The sequence below is a fragment of the Sparus aurata genome, unplaced genomic scaffold (assembly GCF_900880675.1).
Source record: "Sparus aurata unplaced genomic scaffold, fSpaAur1.1, whole genome shotgun sequence".
NCBI classification, from domain to species: Eukaryota; Metazoa; Chordata; class Actinopteri; order Spariformes; family Sparidae; genus Sparus; species Sparus aurata.
The window spans coordinates 301,912-329,075 of record NW_022045250.1 but is presented as its reverse complement, the minus strand read 5'-3'; the positions used below and the strand labels follow the sequence as shown (position 1 = coordinate 329,075).

At 41.1% G+C, this 27,164-nt stretch overlaps 3 protein-coding genes across 5 annotated transcripts in view; all 3 read right to left on the bottom strand.

The window, feature by feature from the left end:
• The window catches only part of LOC115578262 (zinc finger protein 2-like), a 44,896-nt gene extending 34,532 nt beyond the window's left edge, over nucleotides 1-10,364 (bottom strand). The window contains exon 1 of the mRNA XM_030411131.1: nucleotides 10,348-10,364. The gene's annotated coding sequence lies outside the window, so the exon portion shown is untranslated. The remainder of the gene's footprint in view (nucleotides 1-10,347) is intronic.
• The window catches only part of LOC115578273 (zinc finger protein 2-like), a 136,073-nt gene extending 109,841 nt beyond the window's left edge, over nucleotides 1-26,232 (bottom strand). The window contains exons 1-3 of one of the 2 annotated variants that reach the window (XM_030411163.1): nucleotides 26,024-26,232; nucleotides 18,222-18,617; nucleotides 1,781-1,784 (exon numbers count right to left, since the gene is read on the bottom strand). In XM_030411163.1, coding sequence (XP_030267023.1) covers nucleotides 1,781-1,784; nucleotides 18,222-18,617; nucleotides 26,024-26,195 — 572 coding nt within the window. In that variant the 5' untranslated portion in view covers nucleotides 26,196-26,232. Of the gene's footprint in view, nucleotides 1-1,780; nucleotides 1,785-16,888; nucleotides 18,618-26,023 lie in introns of those variants that run through there. The other variant, XM_030411162.1, reaches the window with a different exon arrangement.
• LOC115578269 (gastrula zinc finger protein XlCGF57.1-like) lies at nucleotides 5,401-26,321 on the bottom strand. Of its 2 annotated transcripts, XM_030411153.1 has the most exons (3): nucleotides 26,196-26,321; nucleotides 10,155-10,347; nucleotides 5,401-7,148 (listed from the first exon to the last, which is right to left on the bottom strand). In XM_030411153.1, the coding sequence occupies exons 2-3, from the start codon at nucleotides 10,345-10,347 to the stop codon at nucleotides 5,914-5,916; spliced, it is 1,428 nt and encodes a 475-aa protein (XP_030267013.1). In that variant the 5' UTR covers nucleotides 26,196-26,321; the 3' UTR covers nucleotides 5,401-5,913. The 2 variants fall into 2 exon arrangements, with proteins under 2 accessions (XP_030267013.1, XP_030267012.1); XM_030411152.1 differs by lacking the exon at nucleotides 26,196-26,321 and having other exon boundaries at nucleotides 10,155-10,379.
• Nucleotides 26,322-27,164: the final 843 nt, after the last annotated feature.

Genomic DNA, 27,164 nt, shown 5'->3' with positions numbered 1-27,164 from the left:
TCAACCTCTCCTCAAGAAGAACCTGGATCAGCTGAGTGCTTTTACATTTATCCATATCCTGGTCTGGCTGCAACAGAACGAGATTTTCAATGTATGATTACAGTTTCAGAAAATATCAGTGTCACAGAATCATGATATTACACAGTTTTAATTATAACTATCAGTTACAAAGACTCTTAAAAAAATGTCGTGTTTTTAGTTGAACAAACACTTTATTATAATTTCACAAAATGTCCTGACAGACATGAAACTTGAAGTGAACTTGAAATATTCTTTTAACAATGTGAGAATTCAAAACCATTGATGAACAAACATACGTGGTGCGATAATCATCAACTTTAAAGGTGCGGTATGTGAACTGGCCAGATGTTGAAGCTGTTAAATACAGGGGTCAGTGTATCATCATAGTAACAGCAAACTGCTGCAAACTGTAGCTGCTGTTAGGAAGTTAGCTTGGTAAACTGTGCATGTGTCTAATAATCTGAACCTGCAAAATTACCAGTGGTGGACAGTAATGGAGTACATTTCCTTGAGTACTGTACTTAAGTACATATCCAGAGGATTTGTACTTTACTTGAGTATTAGATTTCTTTGGTACTTATTACTCTTACTTGAATACATTTCCAAGACAAATATTTTTGCTTTTACTCAAATTAATTTCTAGGAAGGCTGAAAAGTACTCGTTACTTTCAGGTCTGCTCTTTTTTTTCTAAAATACTATTGGACACAAGCTGTGTTTGTCAAACAAGGAAACCTATCACAGTGCACGCTCTCCACTGGGATCTACGTAAAAGCGGATATACGTCATCCCTCCCCATAAGGATACCACCAAAGTAGCCACGCTCTCGACTGCGTTTGTCAACACAAAACCGCGACAATCGCTGCATCAGGAGAAGAAAGACAATCCGCTGAGTCTCAGTCTTTAGTGTGTTGATCACAAAAACTACATTTTGTAGGAAGTGGCGCTGTGTGTGTGTGTGTGTGTGTGTGTGTGTGTGTGTGTGTTGTGGTTTTAAACGATGGCCGAATGATACGCTCTCATAACGTAACGTTATTTGTTATTAACACTCACCAAAATTCTGTCGACCCCCTTGCTTTGCTTTAGTTAATCCATTTGCCATATTACTGAGAAATGCTGTTCTAGTATAATCCTGGGTGAACGCTGCTTTTGGGCTGATTTAGCTGGATGTATACTTGGTCGTATAACATCCATGCATGCCTGATTAACAGGCAGGCTCACAGCAGAAGTCAGAAGTGATGTGTTTGTGAGCTTGTAGATGGGCTTTTTTCGATGCAGCATTGAACATAAATTAAATTCATTAAGAAAAAATTATAGTAATTCATTGATGTAAAAAATAAGAAATTTACTCTTGCTCTTACTTTTACTTAAAGTAAATTTAAAAGCATGTACTTTCGGATACTTAAGTACCTTTAAAAGCAAGTACTTTTTTACTCTTACTCGAGTAACATGTCGACTGAGCTACTTTTACTTGTAACAGAGTACATTTTGACCAGTAGTATTTGTACTCTTACTCAGGTACTGGGGTCGAGTACTCTGTCCATCTCTGAAAATTACTAAAGTTATTAAATAATTGTGGTTAAAGAGGAAGGATAAAGTATTCAAAAATAGAAAATACTAAAATATCTGAAAATTGTATTCTAGAGCAGAACTTGAGCAAATTGTACTTCAGTTTATTTTATCAGTGGTTGGTTGAAATTTGGAGACAAAGATTTTTCATTTTTACAGCAAATGAACAGAAGTCCCAAATATCAGTTTTCAGTCTCTTCAGTCTTTTTCATTTCTAATAATCGGTATCTGCTCTGAAAAAGCCGCATTGGTCCATCCCTAAATATAACTGTGTTGTTTCTAGAGGATTAACAGTCATATCTAAACAAGAAAATTAACAATAAACTCAAAACGATTTCAGAGGAAACAGAATTAAAACATCAAGTTTAGTAAGAATGAGGAATACAGACATCAGTCAGTCAGTCAGTCTCAGTCAGAAATTGGACCAACAAACATCTCTGTCACTTCATGTATTTTGGCTGCTCTCACCAACACACTTGTGTATTTTGATAACACAATGGCGAGTGAAACTTTTGTTACAAACGCTGCAGCTGTATATTTTCTCCTGTGTGTGTGTGTGTGTGTGTGTGTGTGTGTAGTCGAGTGTCGTCTCAGAGTTCCAGGTCTTGCAAATTTCTTACCACAAACTGAACAACTGAAGGGTTTCTCCACTGTGGCTTCTCATGTGTCTGTCCAGATGGCTTCTGCGACTGAAACTTGCTTTACAAACTGAGCAGGTGTGAGGTTTTTCTCCTCTATGAACTCGTAAGTGTGCTGCCAAACTTGAGCGGTGTGTGAATTTCGTACCACAGAGAGAACAACTGAATGGTTTCTCCCCTGTGTGGGTTCTCCTCACAGGGGAGAGTTCTCCTCGTTTATTCTGGTTGGTGTTTACATCCCACCTCAGGCCTGTGTTTCTGAGGCTTTACAACATCTGGCTGACCGGATAACAGACGTGGAGAGAAAACATTCAGACTCTCTGCTCATTGTTTTTGGGGACTTTAACAGAGCAAACCTCAGCCGTGAACTGCTAAGATATAGACAGCGTGCTAAATGTCCCACCAGGGACAAAAACACTCTGGACCGCTGCGACACTACTTTAAAGGATGTGTAGTGGCAAATATAAACTGGGTCATGATCATGCATATACATTTATTTGAGAAATACACCTTACACTTGTGTGCTAACAATGAATATGAGCCTGGTGTAAGACCAAGGTCAGATGCGCCCTTTATAATAACAACAAGGCTGGAGTGAGGGAGCACTCAAGGCCACAGATATAGGCCTGGGTGAGACACTTTGTAGGCATTAAGGGAGACATTAAAAAATGAAGATGATAGTCTCGCGTGATCATGACGAGGGGGGTGGTCCAAGAGGGGCGTTGGTGACATCGACCCCAGGTATAAAAGGGGGTGATCCGGGGAGATTTCTCAGTTGCCCCGGGGTACCTCATGGATTTATAACTTCTCTTGGAATAAACACCTTTTTGAACTGAAGACCTGCTGCCTTGTCTTTGATTTGGACTTAGGCTCTGGAGCAAATTTGGGACTTAGTCCCTGGAGCAGTTTTGGGACTTGGGTTCTGAGCAGTTTCACCTCTGGTCTGGACTTAGGTTCTGAGCGGATTTCTCCTCTGATTGGGACTTAGACTCAGAGCTGTTTCTCCTGCAATTTGGATTTTAACCTTTGAACGGATTTATAAGGTCTGATAGTGGAATAATTTAACGGATAAGGATGGTAGTCTCCCAGTACAGATGCATATCGCTCTGTCCCCGCTGCAGCTTTGGGGCTCTCTGATCACTGCATGGTTCATCTTCTCCCAAATTACAGGCAGAAATTCAAATCTGCTAAGCCTGTAGTGGAGACTGTGAAGAGATGGACCACAGAGTCAAAGCTGGAGTTACAGGCCTGCTTTGACTGCACAGATTGGAGTGTTTTTGAAGCTGCTGCTACAGATCTGGACAAACTCAATGACAGTGACTGTGACATCCTACACCAGCTTCTGTGAGGACATGTGTGTGTCGACCAAAACCTTCTGCACACTGTTAGGATTTATACATTTTCATTGCCTCGTTATGCCTCATCACCCATCCTATGACCCTGTGACACCTGCCTACAAACTAGTGTGTGTCAGATTTACGAATCTGTTTTCCAGTCTGTGCCTAACACTGCCATGCACCAGCAGGGTCTGTAGGGTCTCCATGCTGCCAATGACTCCCCTTAACAAACACACTGCTCATGAACCTACACGCACATCGTTCATTGCTCAATAAATTATGACGTCTGCCACACTGTGATGCTATGATATTGCACAACACATATAGATTGTCTTTTCCCATCTTTTCCTATTATCTTACATTATTAAAAGAGTTGCACATTTCCTGTTGACAAATGAGATGGTCAGTAGCGTTAGGAGTATGGAGAGCAAAGCCAGGGTATGAGAGAGAACACATTCACCTTTCACACATGAAGAGGCCTCGAAGGCCAGCAATATCACCTCCCAAATCCCTTGTGCATATGCGACAGTGAAGGAGCCCTAAACAAAGGCAGATATGGAGGACAGACAGATGAGGCCAGGACCATTTTGTTTTTCAGCAGGGTGACGTCTCCAGGAATCAGGATTCATGTGCCAAGAAACTGGGACCAGTTTGTGCACCACCGATGGGAGGGCTAAAGTCTAAACCACGGGTCCTCCCCACCTTTGTTACTTGATTGTCCAATAATAATATTCATCTTATCTATATGGTTGACCAATGACAATTCAACACATACATTGTAACAGCAATATATAATACATTACATGCTGAAATTCTGCATCTTTCAAACAGATAGTCCTTAATCAAGCTTTTTGCTTTTGCTTAATGATACAATTCTTCTTAATAAATAGTTACCAGTACATCGTAGTCTGTCTTCTCTATTAGTCTGTCTACTTTCACCTCTCAAAACACGCCTGACAACATACAACAATAAACTTTGGTTCACTGCAAAACTCTGTATGCTTCATCAGGCCAAAGAGGAGGCCGACAGACGTGGGGACAGAGTCCTGTACAACACAACCAGGAACACGCTGACAAAGGAGATCAAAGTGACAAGGGTGGGAGGGAGATCACCAACTACAGGAAACCATCCCCCCACATTGTAGTGAGCTGTAAACTGGCTGACAACTGGAATGTCTTCTACTCCAACGTCAAACAACCCTCATCACCCCCTGCACCACCCCTCCCTACTGACCCCCCACCATCACTCAGGATCTGTGAATAATGTGTGTCAGCTGTTCAGCCAACCAACAGGACAGGAACAGACTGAGACAGATGATCAGGACTGCAGAAAAAATCAGTGGTGCTAAACTTCCCACCATCCTACCTAAACTCATCCAGAGTCAGGAAACGGGCAAGAAACATGTCTGCAGACCATCACACCCTGGACACAATCTGTCTGAACTTCTCCCCTCCGGCAGGCGCCACAGCACACTGTACGCCAAAACAACCAACACAAGAACAGTTTCTTCCCCCCGGCCGTCTCACTGATGAACACTAGATCAGTCACCCAGTGTCAGTAACCCCCTGACTCGAAAATCATCCACTCAGACACTCAGACACGATACTGTGAACACAGGGAAGAGCTCACAAATGATGGCTATAAAAGAAAACAATCGTGCAGTGACACTGTTGAAAAGAGCAACATGAAACATGAGAATCAAGGAATTCCATGTAGTAAATAACAGGGTTTTTAGTAACACACAAAAAAAATGAATTAAATGAATCACGGGGCCAGAGAGGGGTACTAATATGATTTTCTCTGTACTACTATTACTGATACTCGTTGTGCATTTGATTCTGTATTCTCATTGCTTTAATAATAATAACCCTTTAATTACAATACAATTAGTTACATAATCAACGTATTTGAATACATAAATACGTCAATTTACGTAGCATGCACCGACCTGGATTCACAACAGCGGCTGGATTCACATTGGACCTGGCGGTGCACGTTAACAGTCATATCTAAACAGCAAAATCACTAAAAACTCAAAAGTATCTACATGGAAAAATATCGACTTTAGTAAGAATGAAAACAATAACAACATGCAACATCATGATAATAAAACACAGCTAAACAATACAAAGTTTAGATAAAAAAGTCAAAAAAATCAGTACTACAGTATTTAATAATCTGGTACATATAACACCAGGTTTCTGTACCCATCCCTACACCTCAAATTATATGAGATAAAAGAAGGAGCACATCCTCTTCTATCATCTGTATCACAGTTTTAACTGATCAGTGTTGCCCTCAGTACTTCAGTCATGCTGGAAGAAATTGGACCAACAAACATCTCTAACTTCATGTAGTTTGGCTTCTCTCACCAACACACTTGTGTCTTTTGATCATATAACGGTGAGCGAAACCTTTGTTACAAACGCTGCAGCTGTATCGTTTCTCCTGTGTGTGTGTAATAGAGTGTTGTTTCAGATAATTGTGTTGTGCAAAATTCTTACCACAAACAGAACAACTGAAGGGTTTCTCTCCATCGTGGATGCTCATGTGTGATTTCAGATGCTTTCTGAGACTGAAACTTGACTGACAAATTGAGCATGTGTACGGTTTTCCTCGTGCATGAAGTTTTAAGTGTGCATTCAAAGAAGACTTATGTGTGAATTTTGTACCACAGAGAGAACAACTGAATGGTTTCTCCCCCGTGTGGACAACCAAGTGTCGAGTCAGTTCAGACCTACATGAAAATGTTTCACCGCAAACTGAGCACCTGAATCGTTTCTCTCCACTGTGGCTGCTCATGTGTGTTATCAGATAACTTCTGAGACTGAAACTTGACTGACAAATTGAACATGTGTACGGTTTTCCTCCTGCATGACGTTTTAAGTGTAGATTTAAAGACGACTTTTGTGTGAATTTCGTACCACAGACAGAACAACTGAACGGTTTCTCCCCCGTGTGGACAACCAAGTGTCGAGTCAGATTTCCCCTTAGTGAAAATAATTTACTGCAAACTGAACACCTGAATCGTTTCTCCCGGTTGTGGGTTCTCATGTGCTTCACAATGTCAGATCTGCTTGGAAAAGGTTTTTTGAGAACTGAGCAGCTGGAACCTTGTTCCTCTGAAGGGACCTGAGGTTTCCTGGGCTCCCAATCACTGCTGTCATCAGTCTCAGGTTCTGAGGCGTCGTCGTCAATCTCAGGTTCTGAGCAGTGCGACATCTCATCATCAGCAACAGGTTGTAAATAGCTATCTGGGTCTGAGTTCCTTTCTGGTTCTGGTCCTCCACAGTCCTCTCCATCACCTTCTGTCTCCATCTGTTCAGTTTGTCTTTGATGAAGCTGTGAGGTCTGAGGTTCCTCTTCATCATCTTCTCCACTCTTCACAGGGAGAGAGGTGAGTGTGAACATGAAATCAGCCTCCTCCAGCTCTCGAAGCGGCTCTTCCTCCTGACGGGTCCAGAGTTCCCTCTGTTCCTCTTTAATGTGTGGCAGCTCTGGTGGGTCCTCCTGGTCCATACTGGTGCTCCTCTCCTGCTGCTCAGGAGGATCCTCTTCTTTACTCTCCAAAAGCTGCTGGATGTCTGTGGAGAAGAAAGATTTCCTGTTAACATTTTAACCACCAGCAGCACTACTTTCTGAAATGTGTGGAGACATTCTGCATGACCTGCAACTCGTAAGAAAGTAGATCCAGTGGACACAGCGAGAAAAGTAGGTAAAACTAAAATCTTTCATCTCAGTCAATATCAGATTTTTTTTGTATGAATTAATATTCTGGTCTTTCTATTCAATAGATCAGGAGAAAAAGGTTGAATTTATCCACTTTGATTTGAATTAACCACATTACTAAATACCAGCCCTACTCAGAAGCTTCCAACCTTTTTTCTCCCTGAACCAACAATCTGCTGTACAGAGAGCTCGTCCCGTGGCTCGCTCCATTATCAACGTATTTGAAAGAGTGTACAGGCAGATATAAGAAGAACAAGAAAAGTCTGGAAAGTTACAGAAAATGAGTGTGATGCAGCCTTTTGCTGTATAATCTAACCATAGTTAGTAAGTAGTGATTGATGATAACTGGTAATAGTTGATGTCAAAAAGGAAAGTCAAGCGTGAAGAACATGTTGAAACATATATTACTCGGCACCATTTGACTGAACTACTGTGTTGTGATAATATAAAGTGTGAAAATGTAACAACAAGTGTAAGAATGAAAGCATGTAACCAAATATGTCACACTTTTATCATTATTTAAAAACAAAGACTGATCAAACATAATAGGAGATACCAAGAGGGAAACTAGGTTGTTAAAAACTTGAGGCCAGAGTCACTAAGAGCTGATGTGTGCTGAGGAAAGTACCTGTGTTTTTTGTTTTTTTTAAACACCAAAGGAGTGAGGTCAGGACAGCAGAGCAACAAGATACGGCCAGGCGCAGAGGAAAGAACGGGCTGTTTTTTGAATGGAGTTTGGTTCACCAGTGTGTCTACTGGACAGACCTCCAGGAGCAGAGGCTGTGTTAATGTTGATAACACACATACATTATATGTAATACTACTACCACAGTATTATACATGTTTTTATGTATATTCCACTATTGATGTCTTGATATTTATGGAGGACTAAACCTGACATAAGTATAAATGCATAAATAAATGCATAAATAAATAAATGCATAAAAAAATGAATAAATAAATAAATAAATGCTGAAATAAATGTATAAATAAATAAAAGAATAAATGCTTTTTATTTATTTCTACATTTCTGTTCACCTACATTTATTTATTTATGTATTTCTATCTCCATATGTAAATGAGGAGGTAGGAGGTCCTAACCTCAGTCAAAAGCATGATTGGTTACAGGAGTGTGCTCGATGAGGGTCTACTACTTCTGCCTTACTAGCTGCGCTGATTCCTGTACACTGTACAGGAATGTTGCTGGCTACCAGCAAGCCCGCTCAGCTAACTGTTAGCTGCAGTTGCTGACATTTGTTCATGTAGCTCTGGTTTAGTAATGTCCTGGTGGTGTGGTTTGAGAATCCCGTCTGGAGAGAGAGGGGTCCTCAGCCATGTCCGCTAACCAGGAAAAACATAACAGCTAACAGGAGGTCTCCACGCCGCTCTCGAGCCGACTTGCAAACCACTGCTAGACGAGTGCTACAGAGCACAAATCGTCCAAAAGTGCATGTTGTCGGTCTCATATCTGTGTCGTGAATGTCTGTACTCTCAAATAACTCATGGCTGGAACAGGCTGAGGCATTTGTTCACGCCGAGTGGCTCGAGAGTGGCGTGGAGACCCCTGTTAGCTCTTATGTTAGCTGTCAGCTGTTAGCTGCTTGCTGAAGTGCAGCGTCCAGGTTACCTTGTGACACCGGTTACCATCAGGTATTTTTCATTCCGCACTGCGTTAAAATGGTTACTTAAAGCCATCGTTCCGAGTCGCATACATCGTTATTAAGCTGAAGCTAAGTCAGTGTGAAAACTGTACACTGTCATAGAGCCTGCTGGTCAAACAGTCTGCAGAGTACGTTGACATCCAGCCCGAGCTCAGTGTGAGGTCAATCAGCTGTGGCAAATCCTGAGACGTCCAGATCAACCTGTGATACAAACACCAGTAGTGACAATGGTTCATAGGAAAGCCCAGACATGTATCTCACTCTCGGTGGTAACATGTGTCAACAGTTAACCTGGATGCTACGCTCTTAGCGCTACAGCGAGCAGCCAACAGCTAAAAGCTAACAGCTAACAGCTAACAGCGGTCTCCACGCCGCTCTCGAGCCGCTTGTCATGAACAAATGCTTAATACTGTTCCACCCATAAGTTATTTGAGAGTACAGACATTCACGACAAAGATATGAGACCGACAACATGCACTTTTGGACTATTTGTGCTTTGTAGCGCTCGTCTAGCAGTGGTTTGCAAGTCGCAGCCCCGGCATCTCCGTGTGGAGCCACGTCAAAACGAATACACATATACATGACTTGGAGCGATGAGCAGAATGTTTTTCCTGGTTAGCGGACATGACTGAGGACCCCTCTCCAGACAGGACACTGGTCAAGGCCATTAAGCTAACTGGAGCTGGTTTATAACGTTACAGAGAGCGAGGCTTGGGATCAGGAATCGTTTGCTTTTGTCTGGCTCTCCGATTTGACCAATCATGCTCTTGACTGAGGTTAGGACCTCATACCTCCTCATTAACATATGGACACAGAAATACAGAAATAAATAAATGTAGGTGAACAGAAATACATAAATAAATAAAAAGCATTTATTCTTTTATTTATACTTTTATTTATTTATACATTTATTGATGCATTTATTTATTTATTCATTTATTGATGCATTTATTTATTTATTCCATATTTATTTACATATTTATTCATGCATTCATTTATTTATTTATTTATACTTATGTCAGGTTTAGTCCTCCATAGACATTATGTATTAAATCTAATTTTCACTTCTTTTCTTTTCATACAAGTTGTCTGAGCAGTGTTGGTGGAACCGAGAGCTCCAGCTTCACTGTGTCTGTTGTGAATGTGACAATAAAGAAGTAATACAGTGTAAAGTGAGAATAAGAAGTAAACAGAACCGACCTGTTTTGTGTAACTGGACCGGAGGCTCGGTAACAGCGTCCAGTAGTTTCCGTTGTCGCTCGTTCTCCTCTTGTGAACGACACAGTTCCTCCTCGTACTCTGCTATCGTTCTTTCAAACAGCTCAAATATCTCTTCAGCAGCCGCAGTTAGTCGCTGCTTCATAAAAACTCTCAGCGTTTGGACTTTAGACATTTTCACTGACTCACACGAACTTTTGCTCCAGAAACACTCCGTTAAAAACTGCCTGCTCGCTCTGATGTGCGCTCGGCTCCGTGTATTTCCTGCAAGTGAGCTAACTCAGTTCCTTAACTTCTTCAGGCTCGTCGGACAGCAGGAGATAATTCAGATGTTCATCATGTTCAGATAAAGTGAACGACGCAGAGTCTGTTCGGACATTTGGACTCTTTGGTTCCGTGTAAAACACTTTGTAAACGCTCAAATGCTCTGACGAACTTTCTGTGGCCGTGTTCCTTCAGGACTCTGTTGCTGTGTCCCAGTTCAGGGTCTGCACACTTCGAGTGCGCATTTGAAGTGCGATTACGTCACTATGCCACGGCGAAGGGTGTCCCAATTCAAAGTGTTCTCATAATGCACCCCACAGATGCGCGTGTGCACCGCTACTACCCTTCGTGGTCTCACATATCCCAAGATTCATTGCGCGCCTGAAGAGAATAAATAAATGAATAACCTCAAATGTTGCAGATCTCGTATTTAAATGTAAGTATTGGGTCTATATTCGGTTTTTACTCCTTTGAACATCCAACGCCAGATATGTTAAACTTAAAGGTAATTACGTTGGTAATGCTCAGCTTGATGCTGAGGTATCTGGAGGGAAACACATTCTGATCTACTTCCGATCTCCAATCATGACTGATCTACTTAGTTTGGATTCATTCATGACTCAATGATTTTCATTGTGTGAGTGAAGGTCCAGGGGTTGGCTTCCAACTGTGAGGGGCCAAAGGTTAACAGGTAAAAAGGTTGTCCATGAAGACAAGCAAATGTCTTGAAAATACCTCAAACTTTTCTGAGCAACACACCGTCATTGCTGGTAAAGAAGTCAGATGACTCTTATGTCTTTGGGCACGGTTTAAGAGCAATGAATAAAGTTGTGGCTGACTTTCCAGCAGACGTACCTCATCTGCATGCCTTGGTGGCTCAGGTTCCTCCAAAAGCGATGTTCTTTACAGTGATAGATTTGTGTGGAGCTTTCTGCAGCATTCCCCTTTGTGTTAAATCCCAGGGATTGTTCGGATTCACATACAGGAAAAATCATCACACATCATGCATCGTCTAATTAAGTAGAATGAAAATTAAGAGAAAAAAATACGAACAAAAAAAAGTTCTTACAGGTCCAGATCATACTAAGATATAAGAGAACAAAAATACAAATAATAAAAGGAAAATAAAACAAAATAAATCAGTAAAAATGTTCAGGTTGTAAAATATACATGAGGGGTAAAATATAAGTAATTGGATAAATAGAATAGATACAGCAAGGGGTAAATAAATAAATGCAGAAAGCTGAGCTGCACTCAGGAGGGATAAACTGAAGATCAGGGTGTGATATACAGGAACTGTCATTTAGAATTAGACCACAAAGGCGCTGCAGCTTTTTTGTATACAAGGTCTCCAAGCTAAGCTGTGGCTCACCAAGTGGGGGTCGGAGGCCCCCTGAATGAGCTTTTATTTTTCAAAAAGAGGTTCCAAAGTCACGCCGCTAGTGCAAATAATAAACCTGATTCAATAAAAGCATAGTTAAAGAGGTTCACCATAGATTTGTCAATATGAGAGCGACTCAATTTCCTTAAACAGAAGAGATGTAAGGGGAATTATCCCCAACCTGTCGTCTACTATTTCACCATTTTCTCAGAAGTGGAACAGGGGTTATCTTGCGACAATCTGTTAATATTATAGTCAAAGAAATTTTTGAAAAATGGTACATACGCCTTGACCAGGTCTGGGCTCAGGGACTGTCACAGGTAACGGAGCGATGTCAAGTTAGCAAGGGACTTCACAGTGGATTTTATTGACCATTTGCCAACCCCAGAGGATAAGGTATCACGTGCTGGTGTCAGGAAGCAAATGGGCAAGCCCATGTTGCAAGGGGGGAGGTTAAGAGAAAAAAATCTGAAGAAGTAGGTTTTTTAAGCACCAAACCTACTGGAACAAATGGATTATGTCAGGCAGATGTACAATTACAAAAACAATGTTAGGAAAGGGGTGATGGTTATATTTGGACTCCAAGAGATTATATGTGTGAGCTAGTCAGGGACTTTGGTGACATGATAAAACCAATTGAAGGTAAAAGAGTTACAGGCTAGTAGGTGTAGACAGATTTTTACAATGGCCTGAGGTTTGTCCTATCAAGCTAAAGGATGCTCAGTCTGTTGCCAAGCTCTTATGTTGGGAGTTCATAAAGCCGATGGGGACTTCCAGATCACATAATTACAGATAATGGGGAAGAGTTTGGGGATAAAATAATACAGTTTGATTCTACAGAAATTGGGAATTCAACATCGTTTAGGAGCGGTTGTCATCTTCTCAAAACCAAGACATTTGTGAAAAATGAATGACGTTCTGAAAAACTATATTGTTTAAATCTGCCAACACACAGGTCTAAAGTAGGTAGTAGCGCTTCCACTCGCATAGATGGCGTGACGCTTAAGTATACTTCAAGAGAATCTATCCCTTTTGGAAGACAAAATGAAGGGTTATGTCAAATATTCGAGAAATTCACATAGGAGAATGTTCATGTGTGTCTCCGACAGGTAAAAATAAGTACAGAATGTTTAAGTAAGGTCAGAGCATTGAGCAGCACATAGACATGAGCAGAATTAAACATAAACAATTATGAGACACACAAGTACACGTAAACAGGGGTTGATTGCTAAGATAGTTTGATGGCCTTAAGCAAGAGTTTACTTCGGATAAAAAAAAGAAGCAAATTCTGTCATTGTCCAATCAAAATTAACGAAGTACCACGTAAAGAAAACATCCATTCAGCCCTAAAGCTGTTGAAGTCATTGCTCTTGTTGTTCAGTCTATTATAAATCAAGGTACCATTGTTGAATTGCTAAATCTCGCCATGTATCGCTTGCCTGAAAATAAATCAAATGGGGGTGGAGTTCATTAAAACATTTGAGGGTCATAAATGGAGCTGGGCAGCATCCAGCAGATGGTGTAATATTAATGTTAAAAAATTCTATCAGACGGGGTTTTCAGCTATTGATTTAACAAATGCATATTCTGGCGTCCCTGATCATCTTTACTCACAGTTCTGGGTTGCTTTCACTATTAATGGTGAATTTATTCTTGAATGTAGATGCATTAAGGTTTTCTCCAATCTATCTCTGTTTGCTGTTGAACTGACAGGGAAACATTTGTGGCCAGAAAACAGTCCTTAAGTTTTGAAGGACAAAGTTGCAACTTATTTCACAAAATTTAAGGCGCTTTTATACTCTGGAGCGTCACCCATGAATTGGGTTCCAATTACATCCAGACAATCTTGGATATTCAAAAATTGTGAAAGAAAACAAACGATTGCCTTATTGGATTTTACAGGCTATTGTTGTCCATGGATTTGTAATTTTGTGGAGATTTCCCAACCCTTGTATGACTTCACACATGGGAGAAACATTTTACCGAGACTGACGTTGACTGACTTGTGAGGCAGAGATAACCTCTACTGACTTACATTTACTGACTTAGATCAAACTTGATTAGGCCTCTCAAACCATTGATATCCTTGAATCCATATCCATTGAAGTTTTTTGAAAATTTGTCAAAGGGCGGTAACAGCTGCTCTTTCCAAAAAAGTTATGGCCATAGCTGATATAATCATGTGTTATCTAACTGTTCGGGTTTTGCATGCTTCTCCTGGAGGAGAAAATTACTCACTTAATCAAAGCATGAGTGTGGAACTAACAAAGGTGTTACTAACAATGTTGCATGTGTGGTTTCTGACATGAAAAGGAGGTGGTCTATCTTCCTGCTCATCTCCCATAAAAGGCTAAATCTGTTACTGTCCCATCTTGGGTCATGTACTCCAAAATTACCTAAATGATCTCTCTATCCTTTTCTGGAGATGTACACGTTTAGATATCTTCCTCCATCTGACATAGGAGTCAGGCTCCATTTTAGTAGTGGCCTTGTCTCCTGCTAACCTTTGACCCACACACATCTGAATGCTGCCTCCAAGGTCCCTTGGAGCTGTGAGCTCCGTATTGTCTACATTCCTTAACTTACACAAGGAGGAGCAGGTTAAATTTAAACTGAGTTGAATTAAGGGCCAGCATGTGTTGCAGTCCAGATACCTCACATGTCACTCTAAAATTATGTACAATCCTAACACATTAGTTTTGCTTCCTGTAGGTCCGGATGGAGAACCACCTCCATGTCTGGAAGTGGCCGATACTGTGTCAAACCAACAAAGCCTTATTTGACACACCCCTCATTAACACTAACTCGATCTTCTTTTCAGATGATTCTGCTGAAAAACATCCGACCAATTGGATCTCCATTAATGGATCTCCATATGCAATATGTAATAACATGTCTGCTCAGGCAGCTGAATATGTGGCAAAAACTTGTTTTTCTTTCTAGGAACAGGAAAGGACGTCACAGTTAACACTAACAATTTCACGTATCATTAACGTCTACCTGTTCACACAGGTTTTGCTGACCCAATGCAGCTCCAAAAGTAGCTGCTCTTTAATCTATCTCTCCAGGGACAAGGGGTTGGAAATCCTGGTGCACCAAGGGAAGATATCAGGAAAGCGTTCGCAGGCAACAAGAAAGAAGATGTGGTGACACCAATTCATGACAGGGTTCAGAGGCAGCAGGATAGACTGTTCCAGGGAGTTTAAGCAAAATACAATTAAATAAAAATGTTGTTTGATGTATGTTACTTAGTTTGTGGATAAAATTAAATAACAGATGAGCACTGAGGCAGTAGTGTTGTCTGGAGCAGATGTGTCCAAACTTTGAATGGGGGTCAGAATGGACGAAGGGGGGAATGAAGAAAAAATAGAAATATTAATGCAAAAGTGTAGATGGAAAGTAAAATATAAGATTGAAAATTTGAAATTTGTAAAATGTATGATAATTAACGCAAATTGGGTTTGCACAGTGATTATTAAGTGCTAATTTTAGGCTACATCAGGCGATTAGTATGACATGACAGATTATACATCTGTCATGACATACATGACATGCCATACAAAGAAAAATAGAAGTAAAGGGGAGATTAATTCAGAGCCGTTTTGGATCCCGGGGTTGGATTTTGGACATGCCTGATCTAGAACACCAGATATTGACTTGTCCAGAGACAGGACTGAGAGAGAGAGTGCATCAAGTCACGGACAACATGCGTCACTAGAGGGCAACGCTGCTGAAGAGCGAGAGTTCAGTTGATTTGTTATGTTATATAGAATTAGACAGATTTCTATGTTCTCATACTCTCCTCACTGGCTCCCTGTCCGGTTTGGAATTGATTTTCAGGTTTTACCGATCACTTCTTCAAACAGCGATCAGAGATAATGCCTCCGGCTTCAAATATATGAAGTCAACTACGAATTGTAATTATCAGTTACAAAGACTCTTAAAAAATGTCCTTGTTTTTTTTTTGTTGAAAAACACTTATTTCAAAAACTGTCCTGACAGACATGAAACTAGATATGAACTACAAATATTCTTATAACTACATTAGAATTCAAAACCATTGATGAACAAACATACGTGGTGCGATAATCATCAACTTTAAAGGTGCAGTATGTGAACGGGCCAGATGTTGAAGCTGTTAAATACAGGGGTCAGTGTATCATCATAGTAACGGCTAAATGTTGCTAACTGTAGCTGCTGTTAGCAAGTTAACTTGGTAAGCTGTGCATGTGTCTTGTAATAACTTCTCTTTCTTTGTTTGCGCAAAAGGTTTTTCAGAGTTTCAAAAGTCACTTAAAAATCATCCGGACTCTTCAAAGCTGAATGCAGTAGAGTTTTATTACCGGCAGCAAAACACAAGATCACACAAACAGACAAAGTCTAAGAGGAATGACCCGACGTTGAGTACAGCGTGCTCTCCCTATACTCACAAAGACAGGGGCCCATGGTTCTCATCCAATCCTTTCTGTCTATTTTTTAAAAAGTAATACAAGTGTTGTATAAAGTAAAAGTGCTGTATGAAGTAAAAGTGTTGTATCTTTGGTTACATTTCACACTCACAGCTTTTACAATACAGTGATTCGACAGTGAACTGGTGCAGAATAACACATATTTCAACCATCTATCACAATTTCATCACACTTGATTATTATTTAACACAGGAATTATTGTCAATCAATAACTACTTATCTTTTTTTATGGCTTTGATAGAACAGCTGAAGATATGACAGGAAACAGGGAGAGAGAGAGGGGGAGTGACACGCAGCAAAGGGACCCAGGCCGGGAGTCGAACCCAGGTCCGCTGCAGAGCCTCGACACATGGGACGCGTGCGCTACCAACTGAGCTAAACAGCGCCCCAGTAACTACTTATCTTTTAACTTTATTCTACTGATGTAGTGGTTCAGATTGGGAGCTCATACCAACAGAATCGAGTTGGTGTTTACGCCATCAGAACTGGAGCTTTGGACCAGGACGGATCAGGGTTAGCTGTTAGCATGCTAACTTTGGTAGATAACTCTGCAACACTACATCCTATATAGATGTCATAATGTAAACACTTGAAGGTATTCACCTTCTGTTGACAGCCTTCGTTCATTTTTCTATGTTTTCATCTTGAATTCTTGCACATTGCCCCTTTAATGTCACAATATAATGCTGCAATTGATACTGTGTACACAAGGAGGTTCTCGCAAATGGAGGCTATAAAAGAAAACAGTAGAGCGGTGAGACTGAAAAGAGTAACGTGACACATGAGAATCAAGCAATTACATGTAGTAAATGAGGGGGGAGGTTTAATGAAACAAATAAAAACTGAATTGAATTAATCACGGGGCCAGAGATGATTTCTCAGTACTACTATTATTAATACACCTTACATATGTGTTTCTGTATTCTCATTGCTTCCTTTTCATTTCACTACAATTAGGGCTGATAAGTGATCAACACCATCGACTACGTGAATAAGTCGATTTGCGTAGCATGCGTCTACACGTTGGATGTAAGCATCAGCTGGATTCACACTACGGGTAGACCGATTATCAGTTCCAGTCAGATTGTCAACAAAATAAACAAATTTAAAAATGAGCTACCTTGGCTCTGATGCAACATCCTCACACATTGTCCCAATGTTGTTTCTAGAGGATTAACAGTCATATCTAAACAAGAAAATTAACAATAAACTCAAAACTATTTCAGTGGAAACAAACTTAAAACATCAAGTTTAGTAAGAGTGAGGAACACAGACAGACAGTCAGTCTCAGTCAGAAATTGGACCAACAAACATCTCTGTCACTTTATGTATTTTGGCTGCTCTCACCAACACACTTGTGTATTTTGATAGTATAACGGCGAGTGAAACTTTTGTTACAAACGCTGCAGCTGTACCGTTTCTCCCGTGTGTGTGTAGTCGAGTGTCGTCTCAGAGTTCCAGGTCTGGCAAATTTCTTACCACACACTGAACAACTGAAGGGTTTGTCCCCTGTGTGAATACTCATGTGTGCTCTGACGTGTCCCTTTTCTGCAAACCTTTGACCACAAACTGAACAACTGAAGCGTTTCTCTCTGCTGTGGACTCTCATATGTACATTCAGATTCTTTCTGAGAGTGAAACTTGAGTTACAAATGGAGCAGGTGTGAGGTTTTTCTCCTCCATGAACTTTTAAGTGTGATGCCAAAGTTGAGCGTTGTGTGAATCTTGCGCCACAGAAAGAACAACTGAACGGTTTCTCCCCCGTGTGGACAATCAAGTGTCGAGTAAGATGTTCCTTTTGTGAAAATCTTCTACCACAAACTGAGCAACTGAAGGGTTTCTCCCCTGTGTGGGTTCTCATGTGCTTCTCAACTTGAGATCTGCTTGGAAACGTTTTTTTACAAACTGAGCAGCTGTAACCCTCCCAATCACTACTGTCAGCAATCTCAGGGTCAGAGCAGTGTGACGTCTCATCATCAGTAACTGGTTGTAAATTACTAGCTGAATTAAAATTCCTGTCTGGTTCTGGCCCCCCACAGTCCTCTCCATCAGCTTCTGTCTCCATCTGTTCAGTCTGTCTTTGATGAAGCTGTGAGGACTGAGGTTTCTCTTCATCATCTTCTTCACTCTTCACAGGGACAGGAGTGAATGTGAACTTGATATCAGCCTCCTCCAGCCCTGGAAGCTGCTCTCCCTCCTGACTGATCCAGAGTTCCTGCCCCTCCTCTTTAACATCTAGTAGCTCTGGTGGGTCCTCCTGGTCCAGACTGGAACTCCTCTCCTGCTGCTCAGGAGGATCCTCTTCTTCACTCTCTATCAGCTGCTGGACATCTGTGGAAAAGAAAGATTTCCTGTTAACATTTCAACCACCCGCACCGCTACTTTCTAAAATGTGTGGAGACATTTTGCACTTTGGTGTGCCACCCTTAGATTTTGACTGGCCCCATCTGGCCACCACTATGAAAATGTTCTGGGGGCGTCACATAACAACACTTAAGCAAACTACCCTGATTCCACATAATGCCACCCTGGTCATCATTAAAATGGCTCCGGGGGGGACAAGATGGCGTCGTAGAGTAGACATCACGGCTGAGTGAGCTCCGGTGGCATTTGTCAGTTTATATCTCTTTTCTTCATTTTTGAACGGTGAAAAGTGTTGCACTTTGAACGGGAGGTGTTTTAACATGAGCCTGGACAATTATTTTTCAAAAGCTTCGGACAACATGCCCAGAAACACGAAAAATTCGTCGAAGAAGCCACCTGCAAATGTTGACAATGAGGGGGAGCTAACGTTAAGTGCCTCGCCGGAGTTACCAAGCGTGGATGCTAGCTCCGGCTCTATGGAGCCAGATATTGTTCAAGCCCTGGACAGAATAACTGATAACATTACTAAAGTAATTGACACCAAGATATCTACTGTCCTGGAAGCCATTAAAGAACAGACCTCGCAGCTACAGGCGGTTGCCGCCCGAGTAGGCGAAGCGGAGAAACGGATTGCTGATGTGGAGGCCGCAGCGACATCATCAGAGGTGAAGTTAGCATCTCTCCAGAAGCAAGTGCAGAACATGCGGGAGCACATAGACGATCTCGACAACCGAGGTCGCAGGTGCAACATACGTATAGTTGGCTTACCCGAAGGCTCGGAGGGCTCGGACTCTGTGAAATTCCTCGAAAAGTGGGTCCCCGAATACCTCCAAATGGATACAAAGGCAGGACGGCTGAAACTTGATCGGGCACACCGGTCCTTAGCATTGAAACCCGGCGCCGGTCAACGTCCCAGGCCGCTGATAGTGAAGTTTCATAACTTCATGGATAAGCAACGCGTGATGGAGGCAGCTCGTCGGCTTGGATCCCGCCGGTCTAACCAGGACGACCCCACAAACAAGGGGCCCAGGATCTCCTTCTTTAATGACTACTCAGCTGAGGTGGTCCGGAGACGAAAAGCTTTTGATGACATAAAGGCGCGGCTGAGGAAGATGAACATGGCCTATGCCTTACTGTACCCGGCTACTCTGAGGGTGACGGTGAACGGGACTCAGAGGAGATTTGACACACCGAGAGAAGCCGCTTCGCTTCTACATTCGCTGGATCAGAGGCACGAGGACACTGCTTCACAGTGATATGTCTGTCAGTATGTGGCTTTATTTCACTTGATTTCATTCGTACATGTTATGTGAGTATGTTCTGATTGCTCCGTATCTGCGCATTTATGTGCGTATAACGTCATATGTTTATGAATAATGGGTAAATTTTGTTTGTGCACCAAGTTATGGCCGCCGTGAGCAAACTTAGGCTTTTGTTTATTCTATGTGTGGGTGTCAGGGAACAACAGGGTGCAGCCTCATTCATTTATTATTGACAGATTTGTTTCTCTTTTTTTGTGAGGCTTGTGCAGAGAGAGTGTTGTGGAAGAGGTTTAGAATGCCCTGCAGGTTAAGTGGCAGGGTCAGCCCCCAGTGTACGTGCGTTTCTTTGTATAATTGTTCGTGTTCAGATTTCTCCCAGCTCAGTGATTGTTTTTATTGTATTGTACAGTTTCAGTTCTGTGCTCTTGGTGAGTTATGTGTCTATATGGAGGGTCGACTTAAACGGTATGGCAAGTAATAAGCTACGCTTGTGTACATGGAATGTAAGAGGGGTACATAGCCCTATTAAAAGAAGGAAAATACTCACCTCTCTGAAAAAAGAACACATTGATATTGCACTTCTGCAGGAAACACATTTGGACGATGTAGAACACCTGAAGTTGAGGCAGGGTGGGATTGAGCAGGTTTTTTTCTCCTCATTTACTTCAAGAAGTAGAGGAGTGGCAATTCTCGTGAGAAGGAGTCTCCCTTTTTCAATTATAGAATGTGTTAAAGACAAATATGGAAGGTATGTTATAATTAAGGGGGTCTTATTAGGTAAGGTTATTGCCATACTGAATATCTATTACCCTCCTGCTCACCCGTCAGATTTTATAACTAAAGTATTCTTAGATTTCTCTGAGATTCACTCAGATATTTCTATAGTGGGTGGAGATTTTAATTGTATATTGAATCCCCTTATTGATAGATTCCCCCACAAAGTCTCACCTCTTTCTTCACAAGCTAGGGCGCTCAATTCTATATGTGAAGATTTAGGATTTGCTGATGTATGGAGGACAATTCATCCTTTGGATAAAGAATACACTTTTTTTTCTGCCCCCCATAGGTGTCATACTAGGATTGACTACTTCTTTTTACCTGGGATCTCCTTACATTCAGTTTTATCTTGTGTAATAGGTAGTATTGTCATTTCAGACCATGCCAATGTGGTGTTGGATCTTTCTCTTATGGGTTTGGGAAACAGAGTAAAATACTGGAGGCTGAATACGACTATTTTAAAGGACCACACCTTTGTATCTTATTTTAATACTGAGTTTAAATTTTTTCTTTCCATTAACTCTCAATCAACAGATAACCCTGCCCTCTTATGGGAAACTATTAAGGTGTATGCTAGAGGGATTCTTATTTCTTTTTCTGCCAGCAAGCGGCGGCAGAAATTAAGGAAGCAAAATTTGTTAATGACCGAGCTTAAAACAAAAGAAAGGGCCTATGTTGATTCTCCAACTCCTGCTTTATTGCTAGAAATATCTGCAGTAAGATCAACCTTAGACAACCTCCTTACGCAGGATGAGGAGACTCAACTTAAATTTACTAGGCAAAGACTTTATGAACATGGGAATAAACCCGGAAAATATTTGGCATACCTTACCAAAAAAAGATCAGAATCACAGGCTATTGCAGCCATTTGTGATGCTCAGAATAATCGCATATATGACACTAAGTCTATAAATGACACTTTCAAAGAATTTTATTGTAGACTGTACACATCTGAGCAACCATGTAACACATTTGAATTAATGGAAGATTTCTTCTCTCAGCTTAGTTTGCCTACTGTATCAACCGAACAGCAAACCAATCTTAACGCCCCTATTTCCAGAGAGGAAGTACTGAATGCTATAAAAACTTTACAAAATGGAAAATCCCCTGGGCCTGATGGATTTGGTAGTGAATTTTATAAAGAATTTTGTGATTTATTAGTGGACCCATTACTTGATATGTTTAATTATTCTTTTTTTCACAATAGATTACCGCAGACTCTAAGAGAAGCAAATATTTCTCTCATTTTGAAAAAGGGGAAGTGTGCAGAGGTCTGTTCCTCGTACAGACCGATAGCTCTTCTTAATGTGGACCGGAAGATCCTTTCAAAAATCCTAGCTTCTCGACTTGAAGACCTTCTGCCCAAAATTATAAAAGAGGATCAAACTGGTTTTATAAAAGGTCGTAACTCCCGTGACAATGTCAGGCGCCTTTTAAATGTAATTCAGGCTTTCCAGCAAAGAGATATTGATGGTCTGGTGCTTTCTCTAGATGCTGAGAAAGCCTTTGACCGAGTAGAATGGACTTATTTATTTTATACTCTAAATAAATTTGGTCTGGGTGATAATTTCATTAGATGGGTTAAAATTCTTTATGATAATCCTCAGGCAGCTATTTTGACTAATGGGCTGAAATCGGACAGTTTTCCATTGTACAGAGGAACGAGGCAGGGCTGCCCCTTATCACCCCTCTTGTTTGCTGTGGCCATGGAACCGTTGGCAGAGGCCATAAGGATGACACCTACTATACAGGGTCTGGTAGTCAATTATGAGCACAAAATTTGTCTGTATGCAGATGATGTTTTGATATTTATTTCCAATCCAGAGACATCAATACCAGCTCTACTTGATATTATTGATCTATTTAGCACATTTTCTGGGTATAAAATCAATTTGACCAAGTCTGAAGCGATGCCACTTGGGAGCCTTAACTCAATACCGGCTGCTTTACCTTCTTTTCCCTTTAAATGGTCCCCGGCAGGCTTTGTATACTTAGGTATATTCATAACCCCTAAATTCAAACAAATGTATAAAGCAAACTTTGTCCCCCTGTTGGAGAAGGTGAGGCAGGATTTGGAGCGTTGGAATTCTCTGCCTGTCTCCTGGCTAGGACGTATATCCCTGATTAAAATGAATATATTGCCTCGATTGTTGTATCCTGTTCAAATGATTCCTGTCATATTTTCAAATAAGGTGATGAAAAACCTGAATAGTTGGCTAAGTTCCTTTATATGGAGCAAGCGCAGACCAAAACTTAAGATGGCCACTTTGCAGCTTCCAGGTTCTGTAGGGGGCTTAGACTTACCAAATATCAGAACATATCAGCTGTGTACTCACATGAGGTATATTTATGACTGGGTTGTAAATAACTCAAGCTCTATTTGGTTGGAAGTTGAAGCCTCCCTTTCTAAGTATCCACTAAGGGACTTACTGTTCTTCAAGAAATTTAAAAATATTAGACTGAGTTGCAATAACCCGATTACAATTAACACACTTAGGGCCTGGAGATCAGTATGTCGACTTGAGGGAAGGTCTAAGTTCACATCTGTCTTCACCCCCATTGTGAATAATCCTGATTTCCAGCCTGGGATGTTTGATGTTGGTTTTAAACAGTGGGGGAATAATGGTGTTCATAGACTGAAGGACTTATTCTCTGATAATGTGGTTATGACATTTGAACAAATGATAGAGAAATATTCTGTCCCCAGACATGATTTCTTTCGTTATTTGCAGATAAGGCATTATATCTTGCACTCTACTACTTTAATTGAGAGTCATGAAAGTTCACCTGTTGAGAAATTACTTTTTCTAACAGATAAAGAGATATCTATAAGTCTATTTTATAAAACTATGTATTCCGCACCCACTGTTGGGCTACAGAAGCTTAGGGGCGCATGGGAAAGGGAGCTAAACATCATAATTGATGATGAGGAGTGGAATGATGTTTGGAGACATGCTAAATCAATTTCAGTCTGCAATCGCACCAAAGCGATACAGTTAAAGATTATACACAGAATGCACATATCCCCCAGTCGTAGGCACCACTTCAACCCTGCTCTCTCACCCATGTGCCTTAAATGCAAGATAGAAATTGGTACCCTAACTCATTGTTTTTGGTCATGTTTGAAACTGCAAATGTACTGGTCTAGTGTGTTGTCTGAGATACAAAAGATATTGGGCCTAGAACTGGAGATGGACCCTGCGTCTCTCATACTGGGCCTCCCAAGCCGACGCTTAACGTCCAAACATAATAAGAGGTTGTATTGTATTCTTACATACGCAGCGAGGAAGAATATTTTATTGCAGTGGATTAAGGAAGAAGTACCAACTGTTAAAGGCTGGCAAAGAGTGGTGTTTGATCTAGTGCCATTGGAGTACCTGACATGTATATTACATTCAAAAACAGACCAATTCTGTAAAGTGTGGGAGCCCTATTTGAACTATGTGGAGCCTGATGTCTCCAACATCATGCTGCAGGGATTTTCTTGACTGCTCATACTGTACATTATTACTGTATATTCAAGTATTATTTATATGGATCTGAGCTGGTGTTCTTGTGTTCTTGTGTTTTGATATGTTTGTCTTGTCTACTTGTTTGTTTTGCTTTTTATTTTCATGAACCATACTGTGTAGACATCTTTTACTTGTAAAAGTGAAAAGTTTAATAAAAATATTGATAAAAAAAAAAAAAAAAAATGGCTCCAACACACTCTTTATATTGTAGTCCCTTTATCACCACTGTACACCTGCAAAATTAAAAAAAGAGCCTTTGTGGGCACTGTTTAGCTTAGTTGGTAGAGCAGGCGTCCGATGTACACAGGCTTTGTAGCGGACCTGGGTGCGACCACCGGTCTGGGCCCAATAAAGCCATAAAAGGCCACCAAATTATATTTTTTTAAAAGAGCCTTTGTAAAGTTGTAACTACAGTTCTACTGTGAAAAAATAAGGCCTGACCTTAAAACAGCTGTTTTTTGAATGGAGTTTGGTTTACCAGTGAGTCCACTGGACAGACCTCCAGGAACAGAGGCTGTGTTAAATTTGTAGTCTGTAACTATTTTTTGGTTACATTTGCCAAAATTGTCATTATGATCTGACAGCAGAATAAGATACACTCCCTCACGCAGCACTACTGGGCAGTGTCTGCTCTCACCTGGTCAGACATGTTCATGCCCTAACTGTAAACAATGGTGGAGAACAGACAACAACAACAGAGCTGAAAAATGCCCAACCATTGCCCACGTGAAAGAGAAGAAATAAGAAGACTCATGAAGAAAAGCAGTGCAAAAACAAAGAATTGGACCGAGCCAGAGAGAAAACATGGATAAATGTCGGAGTGCCATTTCAGAGGTGGAGGAGCTGAGGCAAAAGGACTCAAGAGCGATGCAGCGTTAACTGCTTTTCTGCTGGACAAGTAAGGACCCCTGCTTGATATATGTTTCATTCTATGTTTTAACCACAAGGCTGTGGTGGTGGCAGTTACAGTAATACTTGCAATAGCGCATATTGCTGTGCGATGTTGCAGTTGAGCTACATAGCTCGTTGGTAAGCCTAGCTTGTTAGCTTATATGCTAACTCTGGTGTTTAGCGCTGTCTTTATTGCTACTGGTTAGCAAAAGTCTCTTTCAAGTGACCGGGCAGTTATAATGTTACTTTGTGTTCAGGGCGCTCTGAAGTGGTTGAATTGGTTTAGAGAAATAACGTTACTCATGCTTCAGAAAGGCAGCATGGCGTTGCACCAGGTAATGAATACCTGGAAACTCGTCTACAGCGACGTGACGAATATTGTTTGTTACTCTGGTTTCTACAGCAAATCGGCATGAGGCGCTCGACATTGTAATTTTGTTGTATTGGCCAGAAATAGAACAATTGGGGCTTATGTTGTTGTTGTTGTTGTTGTTGTTGTTGTTATTTTGAATGCAACATCTTGGTTATCTGCCTTCCTCTGTTACCATGGTTACAAGCCTGCTGGTGCTCAACAGGCTCAGTGGGAGGGGCTTTAAAAGCAGAGGAAGAAGAACTGACCTGGGAGCTGTGATCATTCAAATGTTCTGGCTAAGTCCACTTTATTCTCAAAACTCCAGACTGCAGCTTTAATGATAATAACACACATTATATGTAATACTACTAACACAGTATTATACATGATTTTATGTATATTCCTCTATTAATGTCTTGACATTATGTATTAACTCATCGTCACTTCTTTTCTTTTCATACAAGTTGTCTGAGCAGTGTTGGTGGAACCGAGAGCTCCAGCTTCACTGTGTCTGTTGTGAATGTGACAATAAAGACGTAATAAAGTGTAAAGTGAGAATAACAAGTAAACAGAACCGACCTGTTCTGTGTAACTGGACCTGAGGCTGGAGAACAGCGTCCAGTAGTTTCCGTTGTCGACACAGTTCCTCCTCGTACTCTGCTATCGTTCTTTCAAACAGCTCAAATATCTCTTCAGCAGCCGCAGTTAGTCGCTGCTTCATAAAAACTCTCAGCGTTTGGACTTTAGACATTTTCACTGACTCACACGAACTTTTCCTCCAGAAACACTCCGTTAAAAACTGTCTGCTCACTCTGATGTGCGCTGTGTTTACAGTCCGCTCGGCTCCGTGTATTTCCTGAAAGCTAGCTAACTTAGTTTCTTAACTTCTTCGGGCTCGTCGGACACCAGGAGATAATTCAGATGTTGGACGTCTTCGGATAAAGTGAACGACACAGAGTCTGTTCGGACATTTGGACTCTTTGGCTCCGTGTAAAATAGTCAACTGCTCTGACGAACTTTCTCTTGCTGTGTTCTGTTTGGACTTTAAATCCTAAAAGCAGCAAGCGACGCTAACTTAACTTTGCAGTCCTGGGTAACCGGAAATGAGTCCGGGGGGAAACATGTAAAGATCCAACGGAGTTGATCCATATGTAACAGTTTCCGGTGGTTGACTGTGATTGTGTGTTATGTGATGTACGTGATAAAACCAAGGACGTTATATTACATCTGGACACAGCGTGTACATTCATATGAAAGCAGCTCAGCGGCGTTTTCATTACCAAAAATTCCCGGATCTTCTGTGTTGTCCGGCCCTTAGAGCGTGCGCACTCGCCACTTCCACCGACCAGGCAGGCTAACTTTCGGTTTAGCGACTGGCTAACTTGAGTGGGGATAAAACAGTTTAATCTTGTGGCTTTTCAAGACCTTCTATTTCCTGTTAGCTTTAAATGAGTCAGTAATCTTGTCTGTCTCTTAGTTTTGTGTCCTCTGAACTCAGAAGAACCTCAGTCATTGGTCAGATTACAAACAATGATGAGAGTTCACATCAAGAAGAGATCAACAATCCTTCAACGTGATAACAGAGAATAATTTACTGCTGATGATGGTATATGGTGTCAGCGTGGCTCTCCTTGCTCAGGACAATGCATCACTAATCATATTTCAGTAATATATTAATACAGTTATATCTAGAGTTGCCAACTCCCAAATAACGTGTCGA

Bases quoted from the DNA above. Each gene is read 5' to 3' on its own strand.
- LOC115578269 (XM_030411153.1), bottom strand. From the start codon at position 10,347: ATGTCTAAAGTCCAAACGCTGAGAGTTTTTATGAAGCAGCGACTAACT. The intron at 7,149-10,154 runs GTCGGTTCTGTT...TCTTCTCCACAG, and splicing joins GGTCCAGTTACACAAAACAG to ACATCCAGCAGCTTTTGGAG.